This window comes from Camelina sativa, chromosome 20, assembly GCF_030686135.1.
Source record: "Camelina sativa cultivar CO46 ecotype springtype chromosome 20, ASM3068613v1".
NCBI lineage: Eukaryota > Viridiplantae > Streptophyta > Magnoliopsida > Brassicales > Brassicaceae > Camelina > Camelina sativa.
The window spans coordinates 17,370,126-17,398,088 of record NC_141899.1 but is presented as its reverse complement, the minus strand read 5'-3'; the positions used below and the strand labels follow the sequence as shown (position 1 = coordinate 17,398,088).

At 33.6% G+C, this 27,963-nt stretch overlaps 4 protein-coding genes, 1 long non-coding RNA gene and 1 pseudogene across 7 annotated transcripts; 3 read left to right on the top strand and 3 right to left on the bottom strand.

The window, feature by feature from the left end:
• The first annotated feature begins 535 nt into the window (after window positions 1-535).
• LOC104770942 (myrosinase-binding protein 2-like) lies at window positions 536-2,559 on the top strand. Of its 2 annotated transcripts, none has more exons than XM_010495417.3 (4): window positions 536-644; window positions 1,111-1,329; window positions 1,436-1,876; window positions 2,152-2,559. In XM_010495417.3, exons 2-4 carry the CDS (start codon window positions 1,141-1,143, stop codon window positions 2,425-2,427), a joined length of 906 nt encoding a protein of 301 aa, XP_010493719.2. In that variant the 5' UTR covers window positions 536-644; window positions 1,111-1,140; the 3' UTR covers window positions 2,428-2,559. The 2 variants fall into 2 exon arrangements, with proteins under 2 accessions (XP_010493719.2, XP_019097662.2); XM_019242117.2 differs by having other exon boundaries at window positions 2,143-2,559.
• A 7,813-nt stretch (window positions 2,560-10,372) lies between these two features.
• LOC104770941 (uncharacterized) lies at window positions 10,373-11,977 on the bottom strand. Of its 2 annotated transcripts, none has more exons than XR_764675.3 (3): window positions 11,723-11,977; window positions 11,181-11,410; window positions 10,373-10,589 (listed from the first exon to the last, which is right to left on the bottom strand). It is a non-coding gene; the product is annotated as an uncharacterized LOC104770941 (long non-coding RNA). The 2 variants fall into 2 exon arrangements; XR_015594024.1 differs by lacking the exon at window positions 10,373-10,589 and adding an exon at window positions 10,759-11,013 and having other exon boundaries at window positions 11,723-11,940.
• Window positions 11,978-14,221: 2,244 nt separating this feature from the next.
• LOC147919063 (glutathione S-transferase T2-like) lies at window positions 14,222-15,901 on the top strand. The gene is made up of 2 exons (XM_087506637.1): window positions 14,222-15,269; window positions 15,354-15,901. The coding sequence occupies exon 1, from the start codon at window positions 14,847-14,849 to the stop codon at window positions 15,267-15,269; it is 423 nt and encodes a 140-aa protein (XP_087362763.1). The 5' UTR covers window positions 14,222-14,846; the 3' UTR covers window positions 15,354-15,901.
• A 445-nt stretch (window positions 15,902-16,346) lies between these two features.
• Window positions 16,347-17,803, bottom strand: LOC147919062 (uncharacterized). Its single transcript, XM_087506562.1, has 4 exons — window positions 17,683-17,803; window positions 17,494-17,598; window positions 17,170-17,239; window positions 16,347-17,079 (listed from the first exon to the last, which is right to left on the bottom strand). The coding sequence occupies exons 1-4, from the start codon at window positions 17,767-17,769 to the stop codon at window positions 16,388-16,390; spliced, it is 954 nt and encodes a 317-aa protein (XP_087362688.1). The 5' UTR covers window positions 17,770-17,803; the 3' UTR covers window positions 16,347-16,387.
• Window positions 17,804-18,629: 826 nt separating this feature from the next.
• On the bottom strand, window positions 18,630-20,518 carry LOC147919061 (myrosinase-binding protein 2-like). The gene is made up of 3 exons (XM_087506215.1): window positions 19,889-20,518; window positions 19,335-19,781; window positions 18,630-19,229 (listed from the first exon to the last, which is right to left on the bottom strand). Exons 1-2 carry the CDS (start codon window positions 20,075-20,077, stop codon window positions 19,347-19,349), a joined length of 624 nt encoding a protein of 207 aa, XP_087362341.1. The 5' UTR covers window positions 20,078-20,518; the 3' UTR covers window positions 18,630-19,229; window positions 19,335-19,346.
• A 5,916-nt stretch (window positions 20,519-26,434) lies between these two features.
• On the top strand, window positions 26,435-27,613 carry LOC147919060 (uncharacterized; annotated as a pseudogene).
• Window positions 27,614-27,963: the final 350 nt, after the last annotated feature.

The window sequence follows — 27,963 nt, the reverse complement described above, 5'->3', positions numbered from 1 at the left end:
AGATATATCTAGGCTTATAATCGAGACGGGTGCAACACGTGAAAAGTGGAAGCTAGTTATTATCTTGCTTAAAGCTAAAGAGTAAATAGTGCAATTTTAACATCACAAGAACAAGACTCTCAGTCGCTTAAAGCAAAAGTTTGGGACATGAAAACTATTCCAAAGATCAAAAAGACATTACTATGGAAATATTTATCCCGTACTCTAGCAATCTCGGAATGTTTACAAGCTAATGATTTAATTAAATCCAGTTCAAAGATGCTCCCAATATAAGAATGTAATGGATTCGATTAGCCATATATGCTTTCTTAATTTAAATTAGAACAAAATTACCTGAGAAATTCAGTTGGAGAAATTTAGTTGGAGAAATTCAGTTGGAGACTTTAAATTATAAGAAAATCTTTTTGTCTGATACATTCCACGTGTGAAATTCATTATAACAACTTTCTTCGACGTTTTCACATCCCCACTTACAAATCTTCTAGGTTTTGGTCGATAGACATTAGTGAGTAACTTAGCAAGAAGGTTAAAAGTGTGAAAAGTGTAAATAGTAAAAAGTAAAAAAGAGTATCAATAAATAGGTAGTAGCATTACTCCACATCCCATAGCTCTTCTCCAATCTAAGGGTAGCACAAGCGTGAGGAGTGAGGATTCTCTCTCTCTCTCTCTCTCTCTTCACTTTTGTTGTCGACATTTTCTATTCACACATTATAATATAGTATCCGATATGACTTCATCCTTCCTTTCGTGTTTTACTTACTTAGTTTTGCCATGCATCCATTGTTGTTTCAACTTATTGTAGTTATAGAGTTATACGTTATCACCGACACCAATACCAATATGTTCACGTAATTTTCAATTATACTGAGGCAATTAGAAGTACGTTAAAAAAAAAGTTTCAGTGTAGCCGTGTAGGATACTATAATATCAATTATCCCATAGTATAAGTAGAGATGGATATAAACGATATGTCAACTCATTTTCTCATTAATAATAAGTTCACAATAGAGTCTTTGTTACTTCTTTTTCCACAGTTTACCAATAACCATTATTTTTCGTTTATTCCTTCTTTCTTAGTGTGTTTATGACATAGGAATTTAAATCTTTCAGGTTTTCTATTGAAGTTAAGATATCGAAGCAATGTCTGAGAAGATAGGACCCGTTGGTGGTAACATGGGAGGTGTATTCGACAACGGCGTTTTCGATGGTGTGAAGAAAATAACTATTGGAAAAGATATTGATTGTGTGTCTTATATCAAAATCGAATACGAAAAGGAAAGAAAAATTGTAACTCATGAGCACGGGACGATTCGTGGGGAGCTGCAAGAGGTAGTATAAACATCCTGACATTGTTTTTATACGGTTGGTTCTTATATATCTACCCTTTAAAAGTTATAATATTTTTTTTTGGTTTCTAATGGCAAATGAAATCCAGTTTGCTGTTGATTACCCGAAAGAATCTATCACATCCGTTGGTGGAAGCTACGATAATGTTAGCCGCTATAACACAGTGCTGATCACATCCCTAATCTTCAAAACTTCTTATGGAAGAACTTCTCCAACGTTCGGTTACTCATATGGGGAAGAATTCATGCTCGAGGGTGAAAATGGAGGAAAACTTATTGGATTCTATGGACGCTCTGGTCAGGCTATTGATGCTATTGGTGCATACTTTCCGCTAGTTCCTGAACCCGAAAAGACAGTTGTAGTGGGTGGTAACATGGGAAGTGTATTTGATGATGGTGTTTTCGATGGTGTGAAGAAAATAATTGTGGGAAAAGACATTGATTGTGTGTCTTATATCAAGATCGAATACGAAAAGGATAGTAAAGTTGAAATCCGTGAGCACGGGATGATTCGCGGGGAACTAAAAGAGGTAATAAAAATATTTTCACTTTGTTTACTTTCGGTCTGTTCCTTTAAAAGGTTATAATATTTTGGTTTCTAACGGCAAATAAAATCCAGTTTGTTGTGGATTATCCGAAAGAATGTATCACATCCGTTGGTGGAGGCTACGATCATGTTCACCGATATAACACAGTGTTGATAATATCACTAGTCTTCAAAACTTCATATGGAAGAACTTCTCCAATTCTTATCCACCGTTTTAATTTTATAAATCGTTTGTTTCTAATGGCAAAGGAAATCCAGTTTGATGTGGATTATCCGAATGAATTTATCACATCTGTTGGTGGAAGCTATGATCATGTTAGCCGCTATAACACAGTGTTGATCAAATCGCTAGTCTTTGAAACCTCTACTGGAAGAACCTCGCCAATATTTGGGGAGACAGATTCGTCTGGAAAGCCAGTTGGAAAAGAATTCATCTTTGAGGGTAAATATGGAAAAAACCTTCTTGGGTTCCACGGACGCTCTGGTCAGGCTATTGATGCCATCGGAGTTTACTTTGGAGCTGGAGGAACTTAAGGAGGAAGGTTACAAGACTGTTTATTGAGTTCATCAGATCCATGTCTTGTCTATCTATTATCACCAATAAAAGACTTACTCTCTAGTTTTATTTTTCTCTAAAGGTTTATCCTTTTGGATCAATATGTGTGACTCGAGTAGCATTTCCACTTTTGTTGTGTTTCATGTGTAAAATAAGGTCCATGCTTTGGGATCATGTAATTTTCTCTACTTTGAAGGTGTGTTTTTTAATTTTAATAAATGATGTTTCTTTCCAATATCGTTTTTGATCTTGGTTGTTCAAAAAAAATTTTGTTGTTATTTCTGATTGTTTTCTATACGAAAACAAATTAAAAACAAAAATCCAACAACAAAGTAGTTTGTTTCTAATGGGAAATGAAATTCAGTTTACTGTGGATTATCCAAATGAATTTTTCATGTTAACCTCTGTGACGCAGTGCTGATAATATCTAATCGCTAATCTTCAAAACCTCACCAATACTCGGTTCATCTGGAAAGGCAAATGGAAAAGAATTCATGTTCGAGGGTTAAAATAGAGGAAAGCTTCTTGGGTTCCACCAATGTGTTGGACAGGCTATTGATGCCATCGTAGTTTACTAGAGAACCGGAGGAACTTAAGGAGGAAGGTTAATTATAAGACTGGTGATTGGGTTCATCAGATCAAAGTCAATGCAGTGTCTATCTATTCTCACCAATAAAAAGACTTACTCTTTTTTTTTTGGACAAACACTTTCTTTCATTAATCAAACGAAACAAAGTTCATACAAATCATAAGAAGATCGATAATGGAGTTTTAACACAAAGTAAAAACAACATCGAGAGAAAGATAGGAGCTACACGGATATAGCTAAGGTAGTTCGACGAGAAGGCCATGAGAGCTTGGAGACCAACACTAGGAAGCAAATTGGTGCAAGTGATAACATGGTTTGTCGAGCATTCATCCAGGAGCAAAGCGTTGAATGAAATAATGGTCACAGTCTACAAACTAACTGACTTTGAAGAGGGTTCCAAGGCCGAGATTCTCCTCGGTGCGAGAAGAGAAAGGTTGACCTGCTCATCGGTAAGGAGGAGGTTGAATTTGGTTCTATCTTCGGGTGGAGGTTGCTTGACGAGGTTTTGGTAACTATTACTTCTTGGAGTTGGGGTCATAATTTTGTTATTCTCAAGCTTTTGGGTGTGGAAACAAACTCCCTGAAATTGACGATTTGAGCTTGAGAGCGCTGGGTGAACAGGGGAGATGGGAAGAAAAATATGAGGAATCTTCGTTAATCGCCTCTCTTTGGAGAGGGGATCATAATACCGATCATCCTCAAGCTTCAGGTTTTGTGAATAATAGCCTTAATGTTTTTGTTCAGCACTAGCTTGGAAGCAAAATTCAGAGGGAGCAAGGAGAAAAGATTGGAAAAGAAACAGTAATCACCGCTCTTTGAAGACGGGATCAAAAGACTTAATCTTTAGTTTTAATTTTTGGTATTTTCAAGAACACCTTTTTTTTGGCAAACAAATACTTTTTCATGTTGTCAATTTTCAAAAATAATCATTTTCTATGAAAAAATAATTAAATTATAATTCCTAAACTTCAAATACTAATCTCTGCTCCCTAATATATTATACACTAAATATAAAATAGAGAAGCCAAGCCTCAAAAAAAATCTAAAAGTTAATTTATCATATTGTAATTGTATAAAAGTGAGCAAAAATGAAAATGTTTAAAAAAATGTTACATTTGAGAAGTGGTATCTCAAAAGAAATATTTCTAACACATTCTCAAACTCTTAATTTCGTAAAAAAGGTCCATCCGTTTGGATCATGTGTCATTCTAAGTCTTAAGTAAGCTTTTCAGCTTTTGCTGTCTTTATGTCTAAAATAAGGTCCATGTTTTGGGATCATGTGCTATTATCTGCTTTGAAGGTGTGTATGTCGATTTAAATAAATGATGTTTCTTTTCAGTATTAGTTTTTGATCTTGGTTCGTTTTTGTATCTTGATACCGAACACCCAAAATTGTGTTCATGTTGAAAAGTTACTAAGAATTGATGATTTGAAAACTCATCAGCATAAACACACACAAGTTACACAACAAAGTATAGTACCAAAACCAATATGGTACAACCACAAACCCGTAGTTTGCCAATCCTGTTGGTCGAAGCCTTATAAACGCAAGATTTGACTGAGGGAAGAGAGAATAATCTCTATTAAAATTATCGCTTGATGACATGTTTTGTCATTATATATTAAAAAATATCTTCAATTACGAAAGTACTTTTCTATACATACATCTCTCACTACGTATATTTTACTAGATTTTAATCTGCGGTATACAGCGTAATTATTTTTTACTAAAATTATTAAATACCAAATTGTAATTGTTAAATAATTTTATACCACTACAAGAAATATCTATATTGTTAGCATTAGAAAAAACGCTATAATATATCATTAATAATGATTTCATAAACGCTATGTTTGCCCCAGTAATCTTAGGGCATCTCCAACCCACCTCTATATTTGCTTTTTTAATTCTATTTTAGAGTAAAGTCTACTCCAACCCATCTCCATTTCCACCTCTATAATAGAGATCTCTATTTTTTCCTCTATATATAGAGGAACTCTATTTTTTCCTCTATATTAGAGTTCAACTTTTTTTATTTATAAAATGGTCCTTGTACTTTTAACATTTTTATATTTATGATCAATATAAATAAATTATATATTTAATGGTCCTTAAACTTTTAACATTTTTATTATTTTATATGATGCAATGTATTTCTTTTAATAAATGTGATATTTAAATAATATTTATGAATGTTAATAATTTAAATAATATCATAATTTTATGAAAGTTTCAGAAATACGAAAATAAATAGGTTAGTTTGCAACTTTTATAAATAAAATGAATTAATAATAAAATAAATAAGAAATCTCTACAGCATATTTTTTTTTAGAGGAAAAAAATAGAAGTATTCATTGGAGCAAAAGTCACCTCTATTATAGAGTTCCTCTATTTTAAAGGTAAAAATAGGGAAAACCATTGGAAATGGTCAACAATAGCGTTTTTCTCGGTTGACTTGTGTAATTGGATGTCACGTGTAGTAATGGTGGTTCGTGAGAATAATTTGGTTTGGCTTTGGAATTGTTTATTGAAGCGAGCATTGGGACTGATTATTTAAGTGGTTATGATATTGTGAAAAGAGATTTGCTTTTGGACCCTAATTCTTATGATCGTGAGGATTAAGTTATGCTGTATTGAATTATTAGATTTTAGTCTAATAAATTTAATTGGAAAATTATTAAACTAAATCGAGGATTTTAGACTTTGGTTTGGGTTAGTTTAATAGTTTATTGTCATCTAAACCATTGCAGATTGAGAATTGTTATCGACGCGGGTTTTTGTTGATGCTAGTTCTAAACTAAGAATTTAATCCAATGGTTAAGGTGAGGGTGGTATTTGCGGATAACAGTAACCTCTTTCCTTATGTACTCTTCGATAGTTGCTGAGTACAGACTCAATAATTGTTTATTAACTGAATGTGTTTGCATGGATTTGTGTGTATGGTAAGTAGGTTGTTAGTAACATGATATATGCGAAGCTTATTAGTTACATGATTTGATGTTATGAGTTAACATATATATTATATTATAAATATAATTATGAACATATATGAGAATAAGAAAGGAAAAGATACTTGAGGATGTTGGACTGTAATGGACCGATGGATTCATTGCAGGTCATAAACCGCTGACGAGCAGTACAGGAATAATCGAGCTATGGGCCTTGGTCTTCCAGGAATGGGGTTTGTGAGCCAGAAAAAATCGATAATGGCCAAACCTATAAGGAAAGTAAAACTTCTCAAGTAATATAAAAAAAATAAATGTTTTAATGTGGTAGTTGCCACGAAAGTGCATAAAATAATATGGAAGTTATTGATGAAAAATAAGATGTTTGTTTGATTGATAGACATTCTGAGACAAAACGCGGATGTTACATTAACATTCCTTTTCCTTTACTTTTTACTATATACACTTTGTACATTTTTAACCTACTTGCTAAGTTACTCACCAAAGCCTATCGACCATAACCTAGAATATTTGTATGTGGGGATGTGAAGACGTCGACGGAAGTTGTTATATCAATAAATTTCACATGTGGAATATTATCAGAAAAAAAACAAAACCGAAGTTAAGATGGTTGGACCATATGTACAATGGTTTAATGGCAGGACTTCAAATTTTGTACGTACCTTTTGTTTTATTTTATTTTTCTGAAAATGTTTGCTGTCAAATTGATTGTAATATCGATCCCTTCCAATGTGAAATTCATTGTAATATCCCTTCGAGACTCACCGTAATAAATTAGTTAAACATAATTGATCTGTTTATAAGACACACGTGAAATTCATTGCAACACTAACATCTCTTCGACTCGAAGGCTTCGAGACACACTTTTATTCACTAAAGTCTCCAACTGAATTTATCGTATAAAATTGAGCTAAAATCTCTAGTATTTGAAAATAATATTAATATCAAAACAAGTTTGATGTTTAGGAAATTTGTATAATTTAAATTAAGGAATGCATGAGCATGACTAACTTTAGAACTGGGTTTAAATCATTTGCTTGTAATATTTCCTAGATAGCTAGATTCCATAATGTTCCATAAAGTTCTTTTTTTTTTGTCTTTGGGATAGTTTTCATGTCCCAAACCTTAGCTTTAAGCCACCGAGGTGAGAGTCTTGTTTTACTGATATTAAAGTTGCACTCTGTAATTCTAAGCAAGGTAATAACCAGCTTCAACATTACACTGTGTTGCACCGTTAATTGCAACAATCTATTTTGTATCCATTCATGATTTTTTTAAAAGATAAGTTTCTCTAAGACATTGGGAATCTAGTGTTTTCCCTGATCAAAATTTATCGATTTTTTTCTTTTTATTACAAAGAAAAATATAATTCATCAACATAAAACCAAAAAATAAATTACAAACTACCATTCAAGTTTTTTTTATGAAACTAAAGTCTATACCAAATATCAAAAAAAAAAAAACCATTTTGAAAACTACAAACATTCATGGATTTATGTATATTTGTATATGTTTGTGGTTAAAGATCGTCGAAGGGGTTTGATTAAAATTACCAACCTCTCGAAAACCTAGAAATGTACTATGTCTGTTGGTGCGGGATTTAGTACCCCCAACATACTGAACTAAACCAGAAAGATAATTCGATTATCTTAACCGGGAATCCGATTAAAACCCCAATTGAATATTACTTGAGGCCTGCATGCCATAATGTTGGCTCCTCATCGGGCCTAAACCCGCATGCCATAATATATAAGGAAAATCCAATACTCATCTCTCGGGTTGCCACTTTATAGCACCTCCCGGATCGTCATCCGAAATCGATATACCAACCATACTCCCAAGCCACAAAGTTTCTGAATATGGCAGTACTAGGAGAACCTAAGTCCCCAAAAGTCACGAGCAAACAATTCTGAACACGTCTGAGCCCTATCCCTATCCAGGTTTCCTTCCCGTGGCTCGCGTAACACATATCCCTTCACTGAAATACCTCATGACCATGCAAGGATCATATACATACCACCAAAACCAAACAAATGTCCTAAACAGGACAGTCAAATGTCCTAAACAAATGTCCTAAACAGGACCGTCAACGCTTTTTCTACGGTAGAGATATTTCTGCATGGTCGGGCTTGCTGCCAATCTTCAGCTAGCTTATCGGAGACGGCTGTTCTGGCTAGCACAAATCTTTCTTGCAGCCGCCAACTATATATTGCCGTCCAAATCAACGCTTTCCCTATCCTGCTGCGAAGTCCGTGCCTAATCTGCTTCCTTTTCTCATTAGTGAAGAGTGAAGACTCTTTAAAAAAACAAATAAAAAATTATCCAAAAAAAATTACAAAAAAAAAAAAAAAAAACATGTAAATGGGTTGCCTTGCCATGCTTCGTTCATGCATTGCATTTCATCTAGCGAAATTCACTTTAACAAAAGTTAACCTGATGCAATTCCAGAGTTTTGAAAATCTCAATAAGTTTTGTACTTTCTATATATGTTTTACGGGGTAAACAAAAATTCGAAATCAGTTAGCAAATCTATGTATGGTAAACGTTTTGGTACGATCAGATGACAAAAATTAATAAAATAAAGATAGTGGTTGTGTTGCGTTCCTATATATATATATATATTAGGATTTAACCCGCGGTACACCGTCGGACAATATTTTAAATTTTAAATTTTAATTATATTGTATTTATTTGTTATTTCATTATTGTTTTATTAATTAAGAAAAAATTACAGGTATTTGATATAAGTATTCAAAGTTTATGATTTGTGTAATGTTTTCAAGGTTTTAACCCGTATGGTATATGTATAGTTCAGTAATACATTTATTTCCTGGTACACATCTACAAGTGTTAAAAAAAACAATTCCACTTAACTCCCTATATGGGACTAATGCCAACCCGTCTCACCAAAACCAAAATAACTTTTTGCGTAAAAAAAAATCAAAATAAGTTTTTTTATCAAGTTTAATTATGTTAATTGTTTTACCAAAATAACATATTTTTATAGTTTATAATTTTCTATGTCAATATATATAGTTTATGATAATTAATAGAATTTTAATTTTTTTTGGTAATTCCTCAAAAATAAAAACTAAACCAAATTATATGGGGGGTTTTCAACATATTTAATGTGACATTTTATAATTGAATTTTTGGTTTAGGAAATTTTTTAATGTTAATATAATTATGGATATTGTAAACTTTTGTTATAGAAAATCTGTTGTATATCATTTAAATTTGAGAGATTCTAGTATTCATAAAAATACTTTTGGAGATTTAATGGGTTAAAACTTTAATGGGTTAAAACTTTATTGGGTAGAGTTGTTTTTGGTAAAATCGGAAAAAATAGATGTTGTTAAGACTTTATGGCAATAAATGTAACAAATGTTGGTTAATTTAAGAAAGTTTAGTATTTGAGTTTCTGTGCAATGTTATTTATGGAATTGTTTAAGAGGTTAATGTTGTAAAAAAAAAAAAAATTAAAACTTAAAGGACATAAACCAAAATGTATTTCAAAAATGTTAATATAGATTTTTAATTTATCTATATTTTAAAATTAACAAGTACTGCTAATAGACAGAGATGAATGTGTAAAACGTAATACATAACTGTTATAAAGTTTCAATGGTTTTACGGTATGGAGAAAGGCACAAAACCAAAACTTAAGGTTGGACCATATGTACGATGATTTATTGGTAGAACTACAAATCTTCTACATACTTTTTTTTTTTTTTTGCTGTCTTTACTTAAATAATATTCTACACTAGTTTAAAGTCCATACTACGTACGGGCCCGAAATGTATCCTACTATATTAATTGGGAAGTACAAATATAAAACTAACCTTAAAATGTGTAAAAAATTACATTCAATTGCCATTAGAAATTTTTAATTAAGATTAAATAATTAATTAAATAAATATTTCTAATTAAAGAAACGAAAATAGAGAAAACATCAAATAAAATAAATTGTAGAAAAGTAAAAAAAAAAATCTGTTAGAATCAAAACTAATTTGTACTTAAAAAACTAACAAATAAGATTTTTTTTTACATGTTAGTTATATATTTTTACTTATTTCACAACTATAGCAAATATTTTACAAAGGTTTAAATAATTTTATTCATTACATGCAAATGTTTTATTGACAGGTTTTCAATAAACATTTTTAAAATACAAAAATTATAATATAAGCAACAAATTTTTAATCACAAACCATTATAAATAACATAATAACAAAATAAATTATTATAAATTTTTATCAAAAAAGAGTTCAGCCCGCGGTTTCCCGCGGGATAGTACCTAGTTATATGTATTTCTATAATAAATTTAAGACTAATTGTAATTGAAAATCAAGTTTGAGCTTGTACGATTTAACAAAGCTAAAAAATGTTTAGATGTTTTAAACGATCATTAACTTCTTCACAAAAGTGTTGTAATTTTATATGATTAATTTTCCAAAGTATATAAGTACCAAAAACAATCACAATCTTGACGTTCTTGCTTGGGAAGGTAGAAATCAACTCTGACTATTCCTCATCTCGTCGGCCTTCTTTTTTTTATCATGTGTGAATAATCTTTAATCCTTCCTGTATTGAGCAATCAAAGTATTCATTAGTAATTATTTAAAATATTTCCTACGATTTTTGTAAATTTAAAGTATACAATTTTACAATAATAATTAAGAATTAAAGATTAATACTTCCGAATGCAATTTCATCACAATGAATCTAGGTTCATCGTAGGAAAAGAAAAAACTGTTAAAATTTATTCCTAAAACCAACTTTGGAGACTTGGACATGCGTTTAGTTGTAGAATTTGCTACAATATGTAAAAATGATTGATCAATGAGAGCTAGATAAAACGTTATTAGAAAACAGTTTTTCCCAAAAAAGTTCAAAAGAATAATTTTCCGGTCTTATAACAGAATATAATCCACAAACATTTTTGCCCAAAAAAATAAAATAAACCAATAACATTCTAGCTACAACTTTCTCCGGAGATGCAACATACCTGCAAATTAAAATTGATACTATAAAATGTGTTTACCATTGATTGTAAGAGTAGTTAATATACTAAGGAGCATCCAGTTTTCATACTTTGGGATTGATTGACGATATAATTTTAGTAAACATGGTTATATTGAGTATCACCAAAGAAAGAAAAAGTGACAAATTTACCTTTAAATTTGCTTTACTCCTAAGATGTTTTGTGCTGAAACAAAGGATCTGCATGTCTTGTTGTTGTGTTGGAGTGAGTCTTTAAGAAAATTCATCTCCATGGACCCATGGTAATGCTGTGTAGTTACTTTTGACATGAAGAAACTTTCACCTATTGAACTGTGCAGGAAAGAGGAAACAAATGTAATAATCCAGCGACATGACTGGCGAATGAAATTTGGAATACGAACCTGCAAATCCAAACATAAATTTCATAATTATGAGACTGAGAAATGTGAAATACAAAATTTGATGAGCATGAAAGACGACGATGAAGAAACAAAACCAAAATTGAGAAAGGCAAAACGAAAAACTATAAACTGTAAGAGAATTTGATGAGATATGCAACTGATGAAACGATGATACACAAATTCAACCATCACTGAGAAATCCAAAATCAGAATGTAAATTGCAAACAGAAGAAGAGACATGTGATTGATGATGAAACCCTATAATCAGAACATCATATCTGGATCATAATTTGTGTTCCTTCATAATCATACCTTTCTCCCAACAGTTCTTTTCCTTTGTTTTCTGTAGATCTTGTCTCTTTCGTTTTCTCCGTTCTCGTAGATCTCGGTTGTTTAAATTTTTGGGGTTTTAGTGGAGGACGAAGTAAATAGAGAGTTAGTGAGTTTGTTGAATCCCATCAGTATATCGTGGAGGAAGAGGAGAGATCGTGGGCAAAATGGTTGAAGAAGATGAATTTCTTTTTTGTCGTAAATATTGTTTTCAGTGGAAAAGTTAAAAGTTTAATTGTTTTTTTTTCGATCAAGTTTAATTGTTTTAAGAATCTGAAAGCGAAAGTGTAAAATTTGGGACTTAAAACACGTGGCAGATGGAGAAGGTTGCAGTTTTCTGTAAACTTACTTGTGATTTATAGAATAAAGATGTGACATAGACACTATTAATTCTTAGTTCTTACCGTCCTTATTGGTTGATCAAGTTTATTAGACAGCTATATACTGCATGTATGTTAATTATTCATTTAAACGTAAAAGTATGTGTTAACGATTAGTATCTTCTTTTTCAAGTGACAGTGTTAACGATTACAATATGTGTTATCTCGATATAATCTGTTTTAACTCGTAAAAATGGAGTAACTTTTAATCTTAGTTTTATGAGTAGTCAATAGCATTTCAAGATTGCATTAAAGGTTAAAGGCTAAACAGTGAGCCACAAGAAAATACACAACTCCTTCAAATAAGACAAACAAGTATTTGTGGATCTTTTGATGTTCTAACTTTAGGAGGTGTTTATACGGTTATACCTTAAAGAAAATAGAGTTGAGGTGGGAGCAGATTGGAGCTCGGAGAGCTCGAGAAGGCCCAGTGAGAGACCATGGATATATACATCATGTGCAATTCCCAGTTTGCCAGAAGCCCGTGTCACCAAGATGCATGATACAATTGCTCAATGCAAAACGATATGTTTTTTTTTTTTCATACACCAAGAAATGTACCCACATCATGTATAAGAGCATGATTACTGGGCGTAACTCAGTGGGTTCCCTATGTATTTGGGCCCCAAAAAAATATTAAAAAACCCATAAATGGGTCCATTTTGAGAGTATCGTTACCGTCGGAAGAATTTCCAGAAACGCCTTAAGAATGAGGCGTGGCGTTACATGATTGGTTGGTAGGTAAATATAAAATCGGTTTTTTTTTTCTCATTTCTTTTTCTCCTTCCTCCCGACTCTCTCTCTCCCTTCTCTCTCGTTTCTGAAGGCGACAGAAACGGCGATTGTTGATGAAATCGGAGAAATCAATGGATTCACGGCGAATCCATTGAATATTCCGGCGTAAAGTGGCTGTTTGTTGGTTACCCAAAGGCGAAGGCTTCCAGATCGGCATAACCGTCAAATACGACGGTTCAGTTCTCACGGCAATCGACGGCGGAGGCTTATTTTGGTGAGACAACGATGGCGGAGGTTTTCTGGTGGTCTACAGCGAACGGCGAGGTCCACTGGCTAACGAATTAGAGACGAGATGGTTTGTCTTCTCAATTCCGATCTATTGCATGTATGTTGATTCAATTCCGATCTGTTGCATGTATGAGATTATTCTGTTTTTAATTTAATTATGAGATTATTTTGATGTCCAATTGATTATTAGACTAGTTTAATCAACCAGTTATTTGCTTGATTGGGAAATTAGTGTTGTCTCATTACGATTTATTGTCTGATTGGTTTGGAGGGTTTACGATTTATTGTCTGATAGTTTTGGAGATGTTTGAGATTAGAGATGTTTGATAGTTTTGTTATATGGGTTTGTGGTTGTAATCGAAACTTTCTTTTTTTTATGAGATTAGTCTGTTGTTCTTATTAAGAGTAGAATGTTATTGTTGTTTGTTTTCAGTGATTTATATTGACTCTTTTTACATGTTTGTGCGAGGTCAAATGGATTTGATTTGAAGTGGTTCATGAAGCGGATACAGCTATTCGATACTCTTATTTGAAAAGGTATGTTACAACAGCTTTCATATGTTGTTAATAGTTATTGTTTGCGGTTGTGTGTTGGGATGAATTAGTAGTTTTTTCATGAAACACAAGTGTTATGTTTGCTTTGTGTTTATGTATAAATAATTGTGTGAAAAGGTAGGCTCTTATAAGTGTAATAAGTGATGAGTTTGAGTATGAGTTTGATCAAGTGTTTGAGTATGAGTTTGTAATTTATTTAGTGATAGATTAGGTAATAGTCGAGTCAGTCATTGATGGGTTTGAGTATGAGTTTGCTTTTTCTTTCTTGGTTGTGATAAATGCGGATAGTACTTGATTAGAGAGATACTTGTCGAGTGGTTGGGTTTGATGAATGCTTCAACTTATTGTTTGATGGTGTAGGCTTTGTAGGTTGTTTAATGTAATAAATTTGTGGTTGTTGTAGTTTAGGTAAAAACTTAAATTTGAAAACCCAAACCCACTTGTTTACCATCTAACATTGAGCTCAATATAAACCCTCCATGTTAAGCACTATAACGTAAACCATTAACTTTTTCTATACAAACCCTTATCGTTTTACATCACCTTTCACTAAAAGAAGCAATGGATCCTAGAAACCTTAATCATAATCCTCAAACATATTTTGTTGATCTTATGAATTCTCAAAAAGACTCCAACTCCCTAGATAATTCGATTCTTCCCAATACATTCTCTTCTCAGCCTGTCCTCTTTACACAAACCCTCTCTTCTCAGCCTTTCCACTTTACACAAACCCTCTCTTCTCAGCCTGTAAACTTTGGGCCTGGAATCTCTTCTCAACCGCTTCAGTTTAGCCCAACATCTGAAACTGAAGACTGTATCGAAGTAGCGCTTGATGAGGATGAAGAAGACGAAGGAAGGGGAATAAGAAAGAGGTGGACTGCAGAGGAGGATGTTAACCTCATAAGCGCTTGGTTAAACACAAGCAAGGATCCAGTTGTAAGTAATGAGCAGCGGCTTAAAAGTTTCTGGAAGAGGGTTGCTGCCTACTACAAAGCTAACGATGGGTCATCTGCTCAAATGCAAGAGGGCCTACACAATGTAAGGCTAGGTGGAACAAGATAAACCATGGAGTCAATAAGTTTGTGGGCTGTTACGCACAAGCGAGTTCAAGAAGAAAGAGTGGAGAATCAGAAGATGATGTATTGAGCATGGCGTATGAGCTTTACAAGAACGACATGGACAAGCCATTTCTGCTAGGACATTGCTGGAGGGAACTGAAAAATGATCAGAAATGGATCACGGAGGAGTGTAGCCATAAGCGGACTAAACTCGCTTCAGATGGAGCAGGAGCATCCTCACCCGGAGAGTGCAAGGATGGATCCGAGATGAGACCTCCGGGAGTTAAAGCTGCTAAGAAAAAAGGGAAGCAACCGGTTGTTAGTATTGATGTAGAGGATGGGTCTGTGGTTAAGTTGGATAAGATAATCGCAATGAAGGATCAAGAACAAGCGGCTAAAGAGAGGAACAGCAAAATGAGACTGCTAGATAGCCTCCTTAACAAGTCTGAACTAACACCCACTGAAGCTCTACTTAGAGACAAACTGGTTGACCAAATGTTGACAAACATTTAGGTTTCAATTTTATATCTCTTGTTTGTCTTGTTTGTTTATCTTGTTTATCTTGTTTATCTTGTTTATCTTGTTTGTTTATCTCAGGTTTAATTAATATTCGTTTCAAGTTTTGGGACAAATGTGTTAAGGAGTCTCGTGAAGGGAAACATGTTGTGTTGTGTCGTGTGTTGAAGCAAGATGGAAGCTAGATGGAAGCGAGTTGTAACCAGTGAATTAGGGATGTTTTTTAGTGTCATTCACGGGTCTGTCTTTTGTTGTGTTGTTGTGTACTTCGGTTGTAACCCGTGAATGGGTGTTGGTTTTTTGTATCATTCACGTGTTTGTCTTTTGTTGTCCTGTTGCGTATCACGGTTGTTGTAACCCGTGAATGAGAGCATCTATCATCCTGCATAACATGATAGTGGAAGACGAACGACATGACTACAATTTCTACGATCCAGCGGAATTCCATCACGGAGAAGGAAGCGGAAGTTCTCATGTCGATTTATCATATTCTACAGATATCCCAACAAATCTACATAATATAATGGCATTCGAAATGATGTTCATGATACACAAATGCATGATCTTTTGCAAAAAGACTTGATCGAGCATATCTGGCAAAATTTGGTGCAACCGCACAATAAATCTTACTCCAAATTCTGTTTAATATGTATAATATTTTGAATTTTATAAAATATGTTTACTATTCCGTATTTTGTAAAATATGTTTAAGTTTGTAAAATATTGTTTTCTATTTTATGTAATATAAAAATTTTAAATAATTGTTTTATCATTTTACATAATTAAAGTTTGATAATTAATAAATCAAATTAAAAAAATTATTATTTAAATGTTTGAGTAACCTCTTTGGGGTTCTCTAGTAATAGGGTAATTTTGCTTAGGTTCTCTTAGAGTTACTTAACTTAATTTATGATTATTTATATAATTAATTAATGTGAGAGTAACCATGGTGGGTTACTCCACTAATGATGGTTTAACTCATCTAATTATTATAATCAATAACATATCAGACCACATATTCTAAAAACTAGTTTCAAAAAACCCCTGTCTTTAGTATACTGCCTAAGAAAGGTAAAGAATTTTGAATCTTATATCCTATACACAACTCTATGTGTTCAACTAATGTTACTTCGACTTAAAACAAATCGACTGTGCCAGCTTCGGTTTTTCCCTGTTTCAATAGTCGATAGCAACACAGTCAACAAGTCCTCTGCTTCTTCCTCCGATGGAAGCTCTACGTTGGTCTGTAGAAGCGGCTGAGCTGAAGGATTGTTCCATCGTTTTCGTGCCGGGCTGCTCTTCTTTTGCTGGTCCTGTCTCCAGTTCCATACACCATCTGAATTGCTTCCTATGACGCGGACAACTCCACCGCTGCAATCTGTATGTATTACACTCTCCAAACCGATTTCCCTTTCGATATTCCATACCAAATCAATTGGAACTCCGAGAGATCCCGGTTTTCTGAAACCTACTAAGCTTGGGCTGCTTAGAACCAATACCAGTCTCCCTGTGATTACAATGAACGCTCCTTCTTGCTTCAGGGCCTTGCACTTCACTAATTTCTCTCCTTTGAACTTCAGGGAATCTCCAACCTCCATAAGTACTGCTGTCCCCACCGCTTCTTCCCATGAGTAAGGCCTGAGAGGTTGTTCCCTGCTCAGAGGCCTGGGAAGGCGAAGCCTATGTCTTTGGGATCTTATGTTATGAATTCTGCTTCGGTTTGTGATACTTTGTGCGGTTTTTCCAGTTACCTCAAGGATACTAGCCGTTGGTCTGGCCACCAGTCCAGTAATCCCCATGGCCACTCCTGAACCATATAGTCACCCAGTTAATACATGCATTAAATTACAAAGCCAGAAACAAATGACAGCGTGAGCAATGGTTCTCGCCTAATTACCTGAGATGACGCCTGGAAGACCATGTTTCTCAGCTCCTCGTATTGGTGATTGAAGGAGACCAGTAAGTCCCTGTGATTAACATGGCGACGGACTACTTTTAAGCAAAGTATAAATCAACAATGATGGCAGAAATTTTCATCTCATCTATAACCAATTAAAGAAAATTTGCAAGAAACAATTCAGTGTTCACTTTTCAGCTGTTGTTTTTTTTTTTTTTCAGCACAAGCAAACTTAATTCTTCTTCCAAGTTCAAACTTCAAAGACATAGTGAACACCAAATTAGAATATAAATCGTACTTCCAATGAAAGTGCAAAAAATATACCTCAAACACTTCGCCTATAACTCCTTTGCTACGCGACCCTTCACCCAATTGCTGCTTCTCCATCCTTGCAACATCATGCTCATTGAATGTAAATGCAACAATACCCTGCAACAAATTGGAAATTCTGTGAATATTTTCTTGAAGGTAGCATCTGCACCATAGAGTTTTAAGCAAAGAGAGACATCGTACCTTGTGTGCAGCTTTACTAAATTGAATGGCAGCATCACTTAAAGCATAAACTGTGCTACTCAAGAGACTTGTGGTTCCATAAGCCATTCCTTGAATAATTCTTGCGTGGCTCTGTTCAAATAATCCAGTTTTACGTATATGGATATAGTAACAAGAAATTATTTTAATCATAACCTCTGAGGTACTCCTGCCGGGAGGGAATCCCATGGGATTTCCAAATGCAAATGCAAATCCAAATGAGTTTCATAACCAAATGCAAAGGTACTCCTGACAGAAAATCTTTAATTCCAAATGCAAATCCCAGAGGGAATCCCATGGGATTTCCAATAACACCAGCAGGCTGTACACCTTTAATAATCAGAGGTAAACTGGTATAGCGATTGTTTTAATTATCACGTTTCTTTCTTTCTCCTTCCCCTTTTTGTTTTGATTTTGTTTTTTCAAAAGTTATAAACACAAAAACAAACCAAGAACAAAAACGATATTGGAAAGAAACATCATTTATTAAAATCAACAAACACACCTTCAAAGTAGAGAACATTACATGATCCCAAAGCATGGACCTTATTTTACACATATATAAACACAACAAAAGTTGAAATGCTTACTCGAGCCACACATGATCCAAAAAGATAAACCTTTAGAGAAAAATAAAACTAGAGAGTAAGTCTTTTATTGGAGATAGACACGACATGGACTTCGATCTGATGAACCCAATAAACAGTCTTGTAACCTTCCTCCTTAAGTTCCTCCAGCTCCAAAGTAAACTCCGATGGCATCAATAGCCTGACCGGAGCATCCGTGGAACCCAAGAAGGTTTTTTCCATATTTACCCTCAAAGATGAATTCTTTTCCAACTGGCTTTCCTGACGAATCGGTCACCCCGAATATTGGCGAGGTTCTTCCAGTAGAGGTTTTGAAGACTAGCGATTTGATCAACACTGTGTTATAGCGGTTAACATGATCATATCTTCCACCGACGGATGTGATCCACAACAAACTGGATTTCATTTGCCATTAGAAACAAACAATTTATAAACATTTAAACGGTGGATAAGAACCAATCGACTAAAAAAACAAAGTCATGATATTTTTATTACCTCTTTCAGTTCCCCGCGAATCGTTCCGTGCTCATGCGTTTCAATTTCTCCATCCTTTTTGTATTCGATTTTGATATAAGACACACAGTCAATATCTTTTCCAACAGTTATTTTCTTCACACCATCGAAAACACCATCATCAAAGGCAACTCCTCCTATGTTGCCTCCCACTGCTTCAATCTTTTGGGGTGTGGGAATTGACCAAAAATATGCACCAATGGCATCAATAGCCTGACCAGAGCGTCCATGGAATCCAAGAAGCTTTCCTCCATTTGTCCCCTCTAGCATAAATTCTGTCCCACTTGGACTTGCACCGAATATTGGAGAAGTTCTTCCAAAAGAAGTTTTGAAGAACAACGATTTGATCAGAACTGTCTTATAGCGATTAACATAATCGTAGCTTCCACCAACAGATATGATGTTTTCATTTGGATAGGCCACATCAAACTAGATTTCATTTTCCATCAAAAACAAAAACATTACAACTATTAAAAGATATGGTAAAAAGACATACTGAAAAATATAATAACAAATTCACATTATTTATATTACCTCTTTTAGTTCTCAGCGAATCGTCCCATGTTCACGGGTTTCAATTTCTCCGTCTTTTTCATATTCGATCTTGATATAAGAAACACAGTCAATGTCTTTTCCCACAGTTATTTTCTTCACACCGTCGAAAATACCATCGTCAAATGCATCTCCATTGTTACCACCCACTTCTTCAATCTTTTCTGGTGCAGGTGCAGGAACTAGCGAAAAGTATGCACCAATGGCATCAATAGCCTGACCAGAGCGTCCGTAGAATCCAATAAGCTTTCCTCCATTTTTACCCTCGAGCATGATTTCTTCCCCATATGAGTAACCGAACGTTGGAGAAGTTCTCCCATAAGAAGTTTTGAAGATTAGCGATGTGATCAACACTGTGTTATAGCGGCTAACATAATCGTAGCTTCCACCAACAGATGTAATAGATTCTTTCGGGTAATCAACAACAAACTGGATTTGATTTGCCATTAGAAACAAACAATTTATAAAATTTATAAAAGGTTGATATATAAGAACTGACCAAATAAAAACAATGTCAAGATGTTTATATAGATTACCTCGTTCAACTCCCCGCGAATCGTCCCATGCTCAAGAGTTACAAATTCTCCATCTTTTACGTATTCGATCTTGATATAAGACACACAGTCAATATCATTTCCAACAGTTATTTTCTTCACACCATCGAAAACACCATCATCGAATACAACTCCCATGTTACCACCAACGGGTCCTATCTTCTCAGACATTGTTTCGATCTCTTATCTTCAATGAAAAACCTGAACGATTCAGATTCCTATTTTAGAAACACATAAGATAGAAGGAACAACATAATGGTTACTTGTAAAGAAAACATTGGAAGAAGAAGTAACGCAAACTCTATTAATGAGAACATAAGTTGACATCTCCACTTCTACTATGAGAATATTATTGTATTCTATATCTTCGAAGGAGTACACTGATTTTTTTTAACGTACTTAAATTACTTACATGAACATATTGGTATTGGTGATAACGTATAACTACAATAAGTTCAAACAACAATGGATGCATGGCAAAACTAAGTTAAATACGAAAGCAAGGATGGAGTCATATCGGACTATCATAACGTGTGAATAGAAAATGTTGACAAAAAAAGTGGAGAGAGAGAGAGAGAGAGAGTCTCCTCACGCTTGTGCTATTAGATTGGAGATGAGCTGTGACTGTGAGATGTGGAGTAATGCTACTCCCTATTTATTGACACTCCTTTTTACTTTTTACTATTTACACTTTCACATTTTTAACCATCTTGCTAAGTTACTCACCAACGTCTATCAACCAAAACCTGGAAGATTTGTATGTGGGGGGGATGTGAAGACGTGGAAGAACGTTGTTATAATGAATTTCACGTGTCGAATATTATTAGAAAACAAAAAATAAAAACGTAGAAGATTTGTAAGTGAGAAGATGTGAAGTCGAAAAAAGTTGTTGACTAAATTTTAGCTTATTTAAACTAATTGATACCCCTGCTACAATACCTGCTGAACTTTATTTTTAATAGAATTTTTTAAAAAATTTGTTATGTTATATTAGTTTTAAACCACCTCGACATATAATTTTGACATTTTACATTTAACCAATTGTCATTAAGAGGGGATTGATTTTATTTGTTTATAGTTATTAACATTAACTATATTCTAAATTTTATATATACTAAATGTAAATTTTAAATGGCATTGTATCTTATAACATCTGAGTTATACTAATAAGTACTTAGAAATGTATTTACGTTTGATTTGGCATATTTATTTATTTATTTAACCATTACATGATAATGTATAAATATTAAATCCTTTTGATTAAATAGTGTATAATTTATATAAAAATCCAAATTTTTGAATTCAATATGAGTAGTATACATTCACATAATTTTTCAAAAAATATAAGTTCAATATTATTTAAAATGCTATGTATTTGTTACTTTCAAATGTTTTTTTAGATTTGAAAATACATAATTCACGTTACATTTTTAACTTATTAATTTAATGTGATTATTGAACTGCATATTACATCAATATTATAATAAGTGTGATTATAATGTACTATTGTGCCACTGTAATGGAAACTTAAATATTGTATTTGTAATTTTCCGCAAAAAAAAAAACGACCATATATATGTAAATGACAATGTAACGTATAATATGTATATGTCAACAATTGAAAATTACGAACTCAAATTAAAAACATGAAAAAGTTTATAGTTATGTTTACTTCCTAGTGAATGATTAAATATTATACACTTGAGGTTAGCTGTTTCATGATGATCGAGACTTGCGCGAAGACCTTGTATGCGCCAGGAGGAACATGGAAGCATTGAATTGTTCAGATTCATCTTGTTAACAAAAAAAAAATTTGTTCAGATTTATAAGGATTTGAACAATTTTATCAAAAAGATCGTTTATTCCTCGTATCTAACAATCTTCTAAAAATTGCTTAAATGTTTAGTGTCCTGTGTGTAACAACAATTTATTTCTTGGTTTTAGTTTTTCTATTTTGACTAAAAAATAAAAAAAAATACACATCAGCAAATTAAAATACACATCATTTTCGATTTTCCACGTCACAACTCAAAAAAAAAATGAACGGCTGAGTTATAGTATTTACGGGAAGACGAAAGGTCTCGTCGATTCATATGACGGCTAAGTTATAATGTTTTGTGGCTGAGTTATCACAAGAAATAATCTGAAAGCAAACAGTTGATTTATATTACTTGAATGCTAAGTTACAGTATTTACGGGAAAACGAAAGGTCTCGTCGATTCATATGACGGCTGAGTTATAATGTTTTGTGCCTGAGTTATCACAAGGAATAATCTGAAAGCAGAAAACGAAAGGTCTCGTCGATTAATATGACGACTGAGTTATAATGCTTGACGCCTGAATTATTACACAAAATAAAACAAATGTATTACAATAATACTGTATCGGACAAATTTTCGCTTTGTGTCCAACTTGTTTACATCGAGAGCATGCGTTTAGCTCATGGCTAAACGCGTCCAATCCGTAGTCTTCAAGAACAAGCTCCACAAGCTTGTCGTGTGTTGTGCCTCCATCTATCTGCACAACTATACACCCTCTATAGTCGGTGTTAAATACGTATCTCTATTTCTTTACCCAATTATCAGAAACAACTAGTACCGAATGAAAGAAAATGAAAAACAAGGTGAAGAAGAAGGTAAAAACCATGTGATTACTTCCAAGTTTCATATGACTATCTAATATCAAATATAGTTTGAACTTTGAACTAATATGCAACAAGCAAACATCTTCGCAGCATTGCGCACGGAAAGCTTGCAATGCTTACATTATGATTTCTATTAGCTGTTTAACTTCGCACGACTTTTTTGACTGGTTAAATAAAAGACCAACTCGTTTTGAATTATTAAAGTCTTTTACTAACTCTGCAGCGACCTTCTTCGATCGCTTAACAACAAATAACTGAAAGAAAAAAAATGAATGAAAAAAGGAAAGAAAGCAAAAAAATATCTCATTTATTTTTTATCATTTATGATTTTGAAAAATAAGACCGAAACTTATATTGGTTGGACGTAATAAATAACTATTATAAAATTTCTACAATTTTAAGAGAGAAACAAAGAAAACCAAAAAAACTAAATGGGCTAGGATATATGTACGATGGAGAATTAGTCGTCTTCCCTGCTACCTACCCTTAGATTAGAGAAGAGCTATGGCCTATGGGGTGTGGCGTAATGTTACTATCAATTTACTGAAACTTATTTTTATTTTTTATTTTACTTTTTATTGTATACATGGGAAAATAAGATATTTTCCTCCTGAGAACTATCGTATCAAACCAAATAAAATTCAAACTTTAACTTCAGTTTATATATCCATTAAAGAAAAGTTTAACACAAATTTTTCCCCGAAAAAAAAGTTTTATATTTAAATCTCCCTGAATCTGGGTCACATTAGTTCACACTTTAAACCCAAATTAAACCAAATATTGTAACCCAGATTTGGGGAATATTTAAATATAGAACTCTTGTTTTGGGGAGAAATATGTGTAGAACTTTTCGTTGGTGTATATATAGATCGGGGTTAAAGTTTGGGCTCTATCTGGCTTGATACGATAGTTCTCAAAGAGAAATATCTTCTCTCCCAATCACACCAAACCCGATCCAGAACTACACAAGAGTCTCACAAAGCCACATGAACCACAAACCACACAGCACATAAACACGAAAATCAGAGAATTTCAAGATTAGATAAGTCATAGTCATGCACTCAACGTGTGTGGTTACACATTTTCTTTCTAGAGTTAAGAATTTAAATTTATGAAATTGGAATCGATTTGGAGATTTAGTTTTTTTCAATTTAATAAATGATGTCTTGTTTGGGGTAAAAAAACGTGGTCGTTTATGCTAAATGGAAACAGATCACGTGTAGTTAAACTCATTTTTAAGATCTTAACAGAAAATTAACGTCGTGGCTAAAACGGCGAGGTCAACAAAAATCTGCTAGTTTATGGTCAAATCAACGAAAATTTTGTGATTAAAATGACATCTTTAAAGTTGGTGATTAAAACGTCCCAAAATTAAATTAGAAATTTTTCCCACTAATTAAATATTATACACTTTGAGGTTAGCTGTTATATGCGCATAAGGAACATGGAATCATTAAATTGTTCAGATTATGGGTTTTTATAAAATTCATAAAATAGCATTATTCAAAACAACGTGTGTGGGTTACAAGTGAGTTGGTGACTAGTGACTACAAAATAACGTGCTGTTTAATTTGCATGACTTATGATAAATAAAAACTCACCTGTTTTAAAATAATAAAGTAGTCTTCTAATACTAGTGAGAATATATTTCAGATTAATAAATAATTACTTTTTTGTCGACTAATAAATAATTACTTATTATGACAATATTTATGTATTCCTTTATTATCAAATATATTTTTACAAAGTTTTTGTAGTCTTTATAGTTTTCAATCATAAGATTATGTACTAGATGTGGTACTCTTAATTAGCACTTTTTTGGTACTGATATAGTTTGGTATTATTTTATTTTTTTGGTAAAAAAACGTGTACATTTATATATCACCAATCGAACTCATAAATATTTTACTAATTGCTCTTAACAAGGTAATAATAAAATATAAAACGTTAGAGAATCATCATCATTATCCATTTATGATAGGCACGTCGACATGTAGTGACAACAAGAATAATCATGTCTTTGCACGACAACATCGTCGTCGTACCATGCATTGCGCATGGAAAGCTTGCAATCCTTTTACTATGATTTCTAGCTGTAACTTTGCACGATCTTTTGGACAGGTTTAATAAAACATCAACTCGTTTTAATAATAAAGTCTTTTACTAACTCTCTGCAGCGACCTCCTTCGATTTGAAAAAATAATTATTTATTTTGTATCATTTATGATTTTTTAAAAAAATAAGACCGAAACTTATATTTGTTGGACGTAATAAATAACTATCATTTCTACTTCACTGCTCAGCTTGAAGATGCATTTATTGTAACACAGTCTTTTTTGTTGAATATAATTTTACATTCATACAAAAAAATAAAATAAAATAAATAAATAACTATTATAAAATTTCTACAATTTTAACAGGATGAAGAAACAAAGAAAACCAAAGACTAAATTGGTTAGGACAATATCTACGATGGTTTAATAGTTGGACCATATGTAAGTTTGCTGTCTTTACTTGATTAAATATTCCACACGTGAAAATCATTATAACATCTTACGAGATCATTATATTCTCACTGTACCTCCCTTATTTGTCTTGTTCTAGACGATAGTTTCTGCGAGTGAGTTCACGGTAGAGTTATTGTTGCATTGTCTGGCTTGCTGCCGCTAATCTTCAGCTCGCTTACCGGAGAGCTATTCTGGCTAGTCGGTTTGATCTTTGGTGGTGACCAGACCTTTGCACAAATCTCTCTTGTGGCCACCAAGCAATACAAGAAAACAGGGTATTTACGACTACGTTTGGCGACTAAATGCGTAGTCAAGAAATTAAGCGACTATTTGCCAACTATCTTACGACTATTTTACAACTGCGTAGTATTAGTCGTAACTCAGACGTTATTTGCCGACTAAATACAATAATCGGTATTGTAGTCATTGATTAACGACCATTATACGACTAAATGGGAAGAACTTAATTTTGTTGGATCAAAGCAGCTAATTTGGCGACTACGTAGCAACTCTTTCTAATAGTCGGTAATTTGGCTACTAAGTAGTGACTAATGATTTGGCATTCTTCACAAATATATAAACTATAAATACATGCATCATGTTGTGGCATTCTCATATTAATCTCATTTTCAAAAGAACAAACAAAATATATGTATACTTATTATTAATTATTAATTGTTAATTGTTTTAGACTTGAGCTTTTGTTTTCTATTAGTACAGTTGTGAATTGGTTGCAAAGTGAAAAATTACCTATAAAAGGTGAAGCTCAAGAAAATGTATATGAATCAGTAGATCTGATCTTTTAAAATTAGTATCTTCATTTATGCTAAGTCATAAAATGTAATTTTAATTTAAAAATAGAAAATGTAATTTTTATTATAGTAAGTATATATGTAAATAATGTTTGTAAATTTAAAGTGATCAATATATTATGTAGTGTATATATAAGTAGTATGCTTTAAATAATATGTAAAGTAAATTAAATTATATGTTTTTTATAAAATTAATGTTGGCTACTGATTGGCGACAAAAAAGTGACTAAATTCATAAAAATTGTTATTACGTCTTGGACTAGATTTTGGACCAGATTTTGGACCCCAAAACAAGCCCAATTGTTTAAAATATTTTGCACCAACTGATCCGCGACTAATAAGCGACTAAGTTTAAAATATTTTGGGTTAATTAAACCCGGGAATCCATTTACGCGGTCCAGCCCATAACCCTAACAAACGAGATAACCCTAATTTTTCAACCCTAATCTCTCATTTCTCACCATCCTTCATCTTTCTTCTGCCAAATTCTCTCTCAATCGCCGAAACCCTAATCTCTCAATCTTATTTCTCACCATCCTTCGTCTTCCTCCTGCCAATTCTCACGATGCGTCCTCTTAAGAAGCCTGGACGAAAGAGGAATGTTGTCGCCAACGCTACTCTCAGAGTCGGTGGCTCTAACCCTCCGTCGAAGGTGAGAAGAGTCAACCCTCTACCGCCTCAATACAACTTCACGCCGGCGGCTCAAAATCCTACGCCTCAGACGCCACAAGTACCAGTCCGTGTTTCCCCCCAACTTTCGACGTCAGCCGCACCGCAGGTCAGAAACTATCCACCACCACAGACTCTATTTCAGAACTCCGTGAATCGAAGCGTTGATGACCAACCAACTCGGTCATTACCAGAAATTCAGAACAATCCTCCGGTGAGATCGAATCCTTTGCATGATTCTGCAAGATCTCCAGCTCAGAACAATCCTCCGGTTCGATCGAATCCATTGCATGATTCTGCGAGATCTACAGCTTAGAACTCTCCAGCTCAAAGTCATCCTTCTTCTCACGGTAACAACTTTGATGAGTCAGATCCAGTGTTGCCGGAACTCCGGGAGGACACGTTGAGGGCTCTTAACGCCATACTTATGGTGCCGGACCGTCATACTTTTACCACCGTCCTCTCTCCGGAACCGAAGCCTAACACGACTTGGTATGTAAACACGTATAAATCTCCAGCTCATAACATGTTTTCATATGTTTTCTTCTAGATTAGAGTTTGTTTTCTAGATTAGAGTCGATGACTTCGTTGATTTTAGATGACACACAACATCACTATTGTTTATTGTTTTGTCGAGTACTATTGTTTATTGTTTTGTCGAGTACATGAACTATTGTTTATTCTGTTTGTCATTCCCAAGTCTCTCATCATTTAGTAGTAACTAGAAGAGTATATGTGTTTTGTCATGAACTATTGTTTATTGTGTTTGTCATTCCCAAGTCTCTCATCATTTAGTAGTAACTAGAAGAGTATATATGTGTTTTGTCATGAACTATTGTTTATTGTGAATACATGAACTATTGATTATTGTGTTTGTCATTCACGAGTCTGACTTGATTCTTATGTTATGAGGTTTACTCGGGATGCCAGATCACAACTGGTGCGGAAGATTACAAAGGTTTTTACAAACAAATTTGATGGTCTATTCTACAATTGGTAATGTGTGCCTCCGGATAGAAGAGAAAGATACTTCCTTGAGTTTGCGGTATATTTTTCTGTCATATATCATTTATAGATAGGTTTTAATTGTTGCTTATCACTAACTTAATTCTATTTTCTGTTTCCTAGAAAACACACACTTGGGATCCATTGATTACAGGGACAGTGCAACATTTTTTCTATGAGATATGTCAATGCCGGATGAAGAACATGGTAAGCGACGTTAGGACTAGTCGAGTGCAACCTAAATGGATCGAGGGTGAACTCTGGAAAACAATGGTTGCGCAGTGGGATACCGAAGAAGCACAAGAAAGGAGTCGAATCTATTCCAATGCTCGTATGTCAGACCGTAATGGTCTCGGTCCACACTCGCATTTATCTGGGCCAACATCGTATCAACAAGTCAAACAAGGCTTGGTGAGTAAC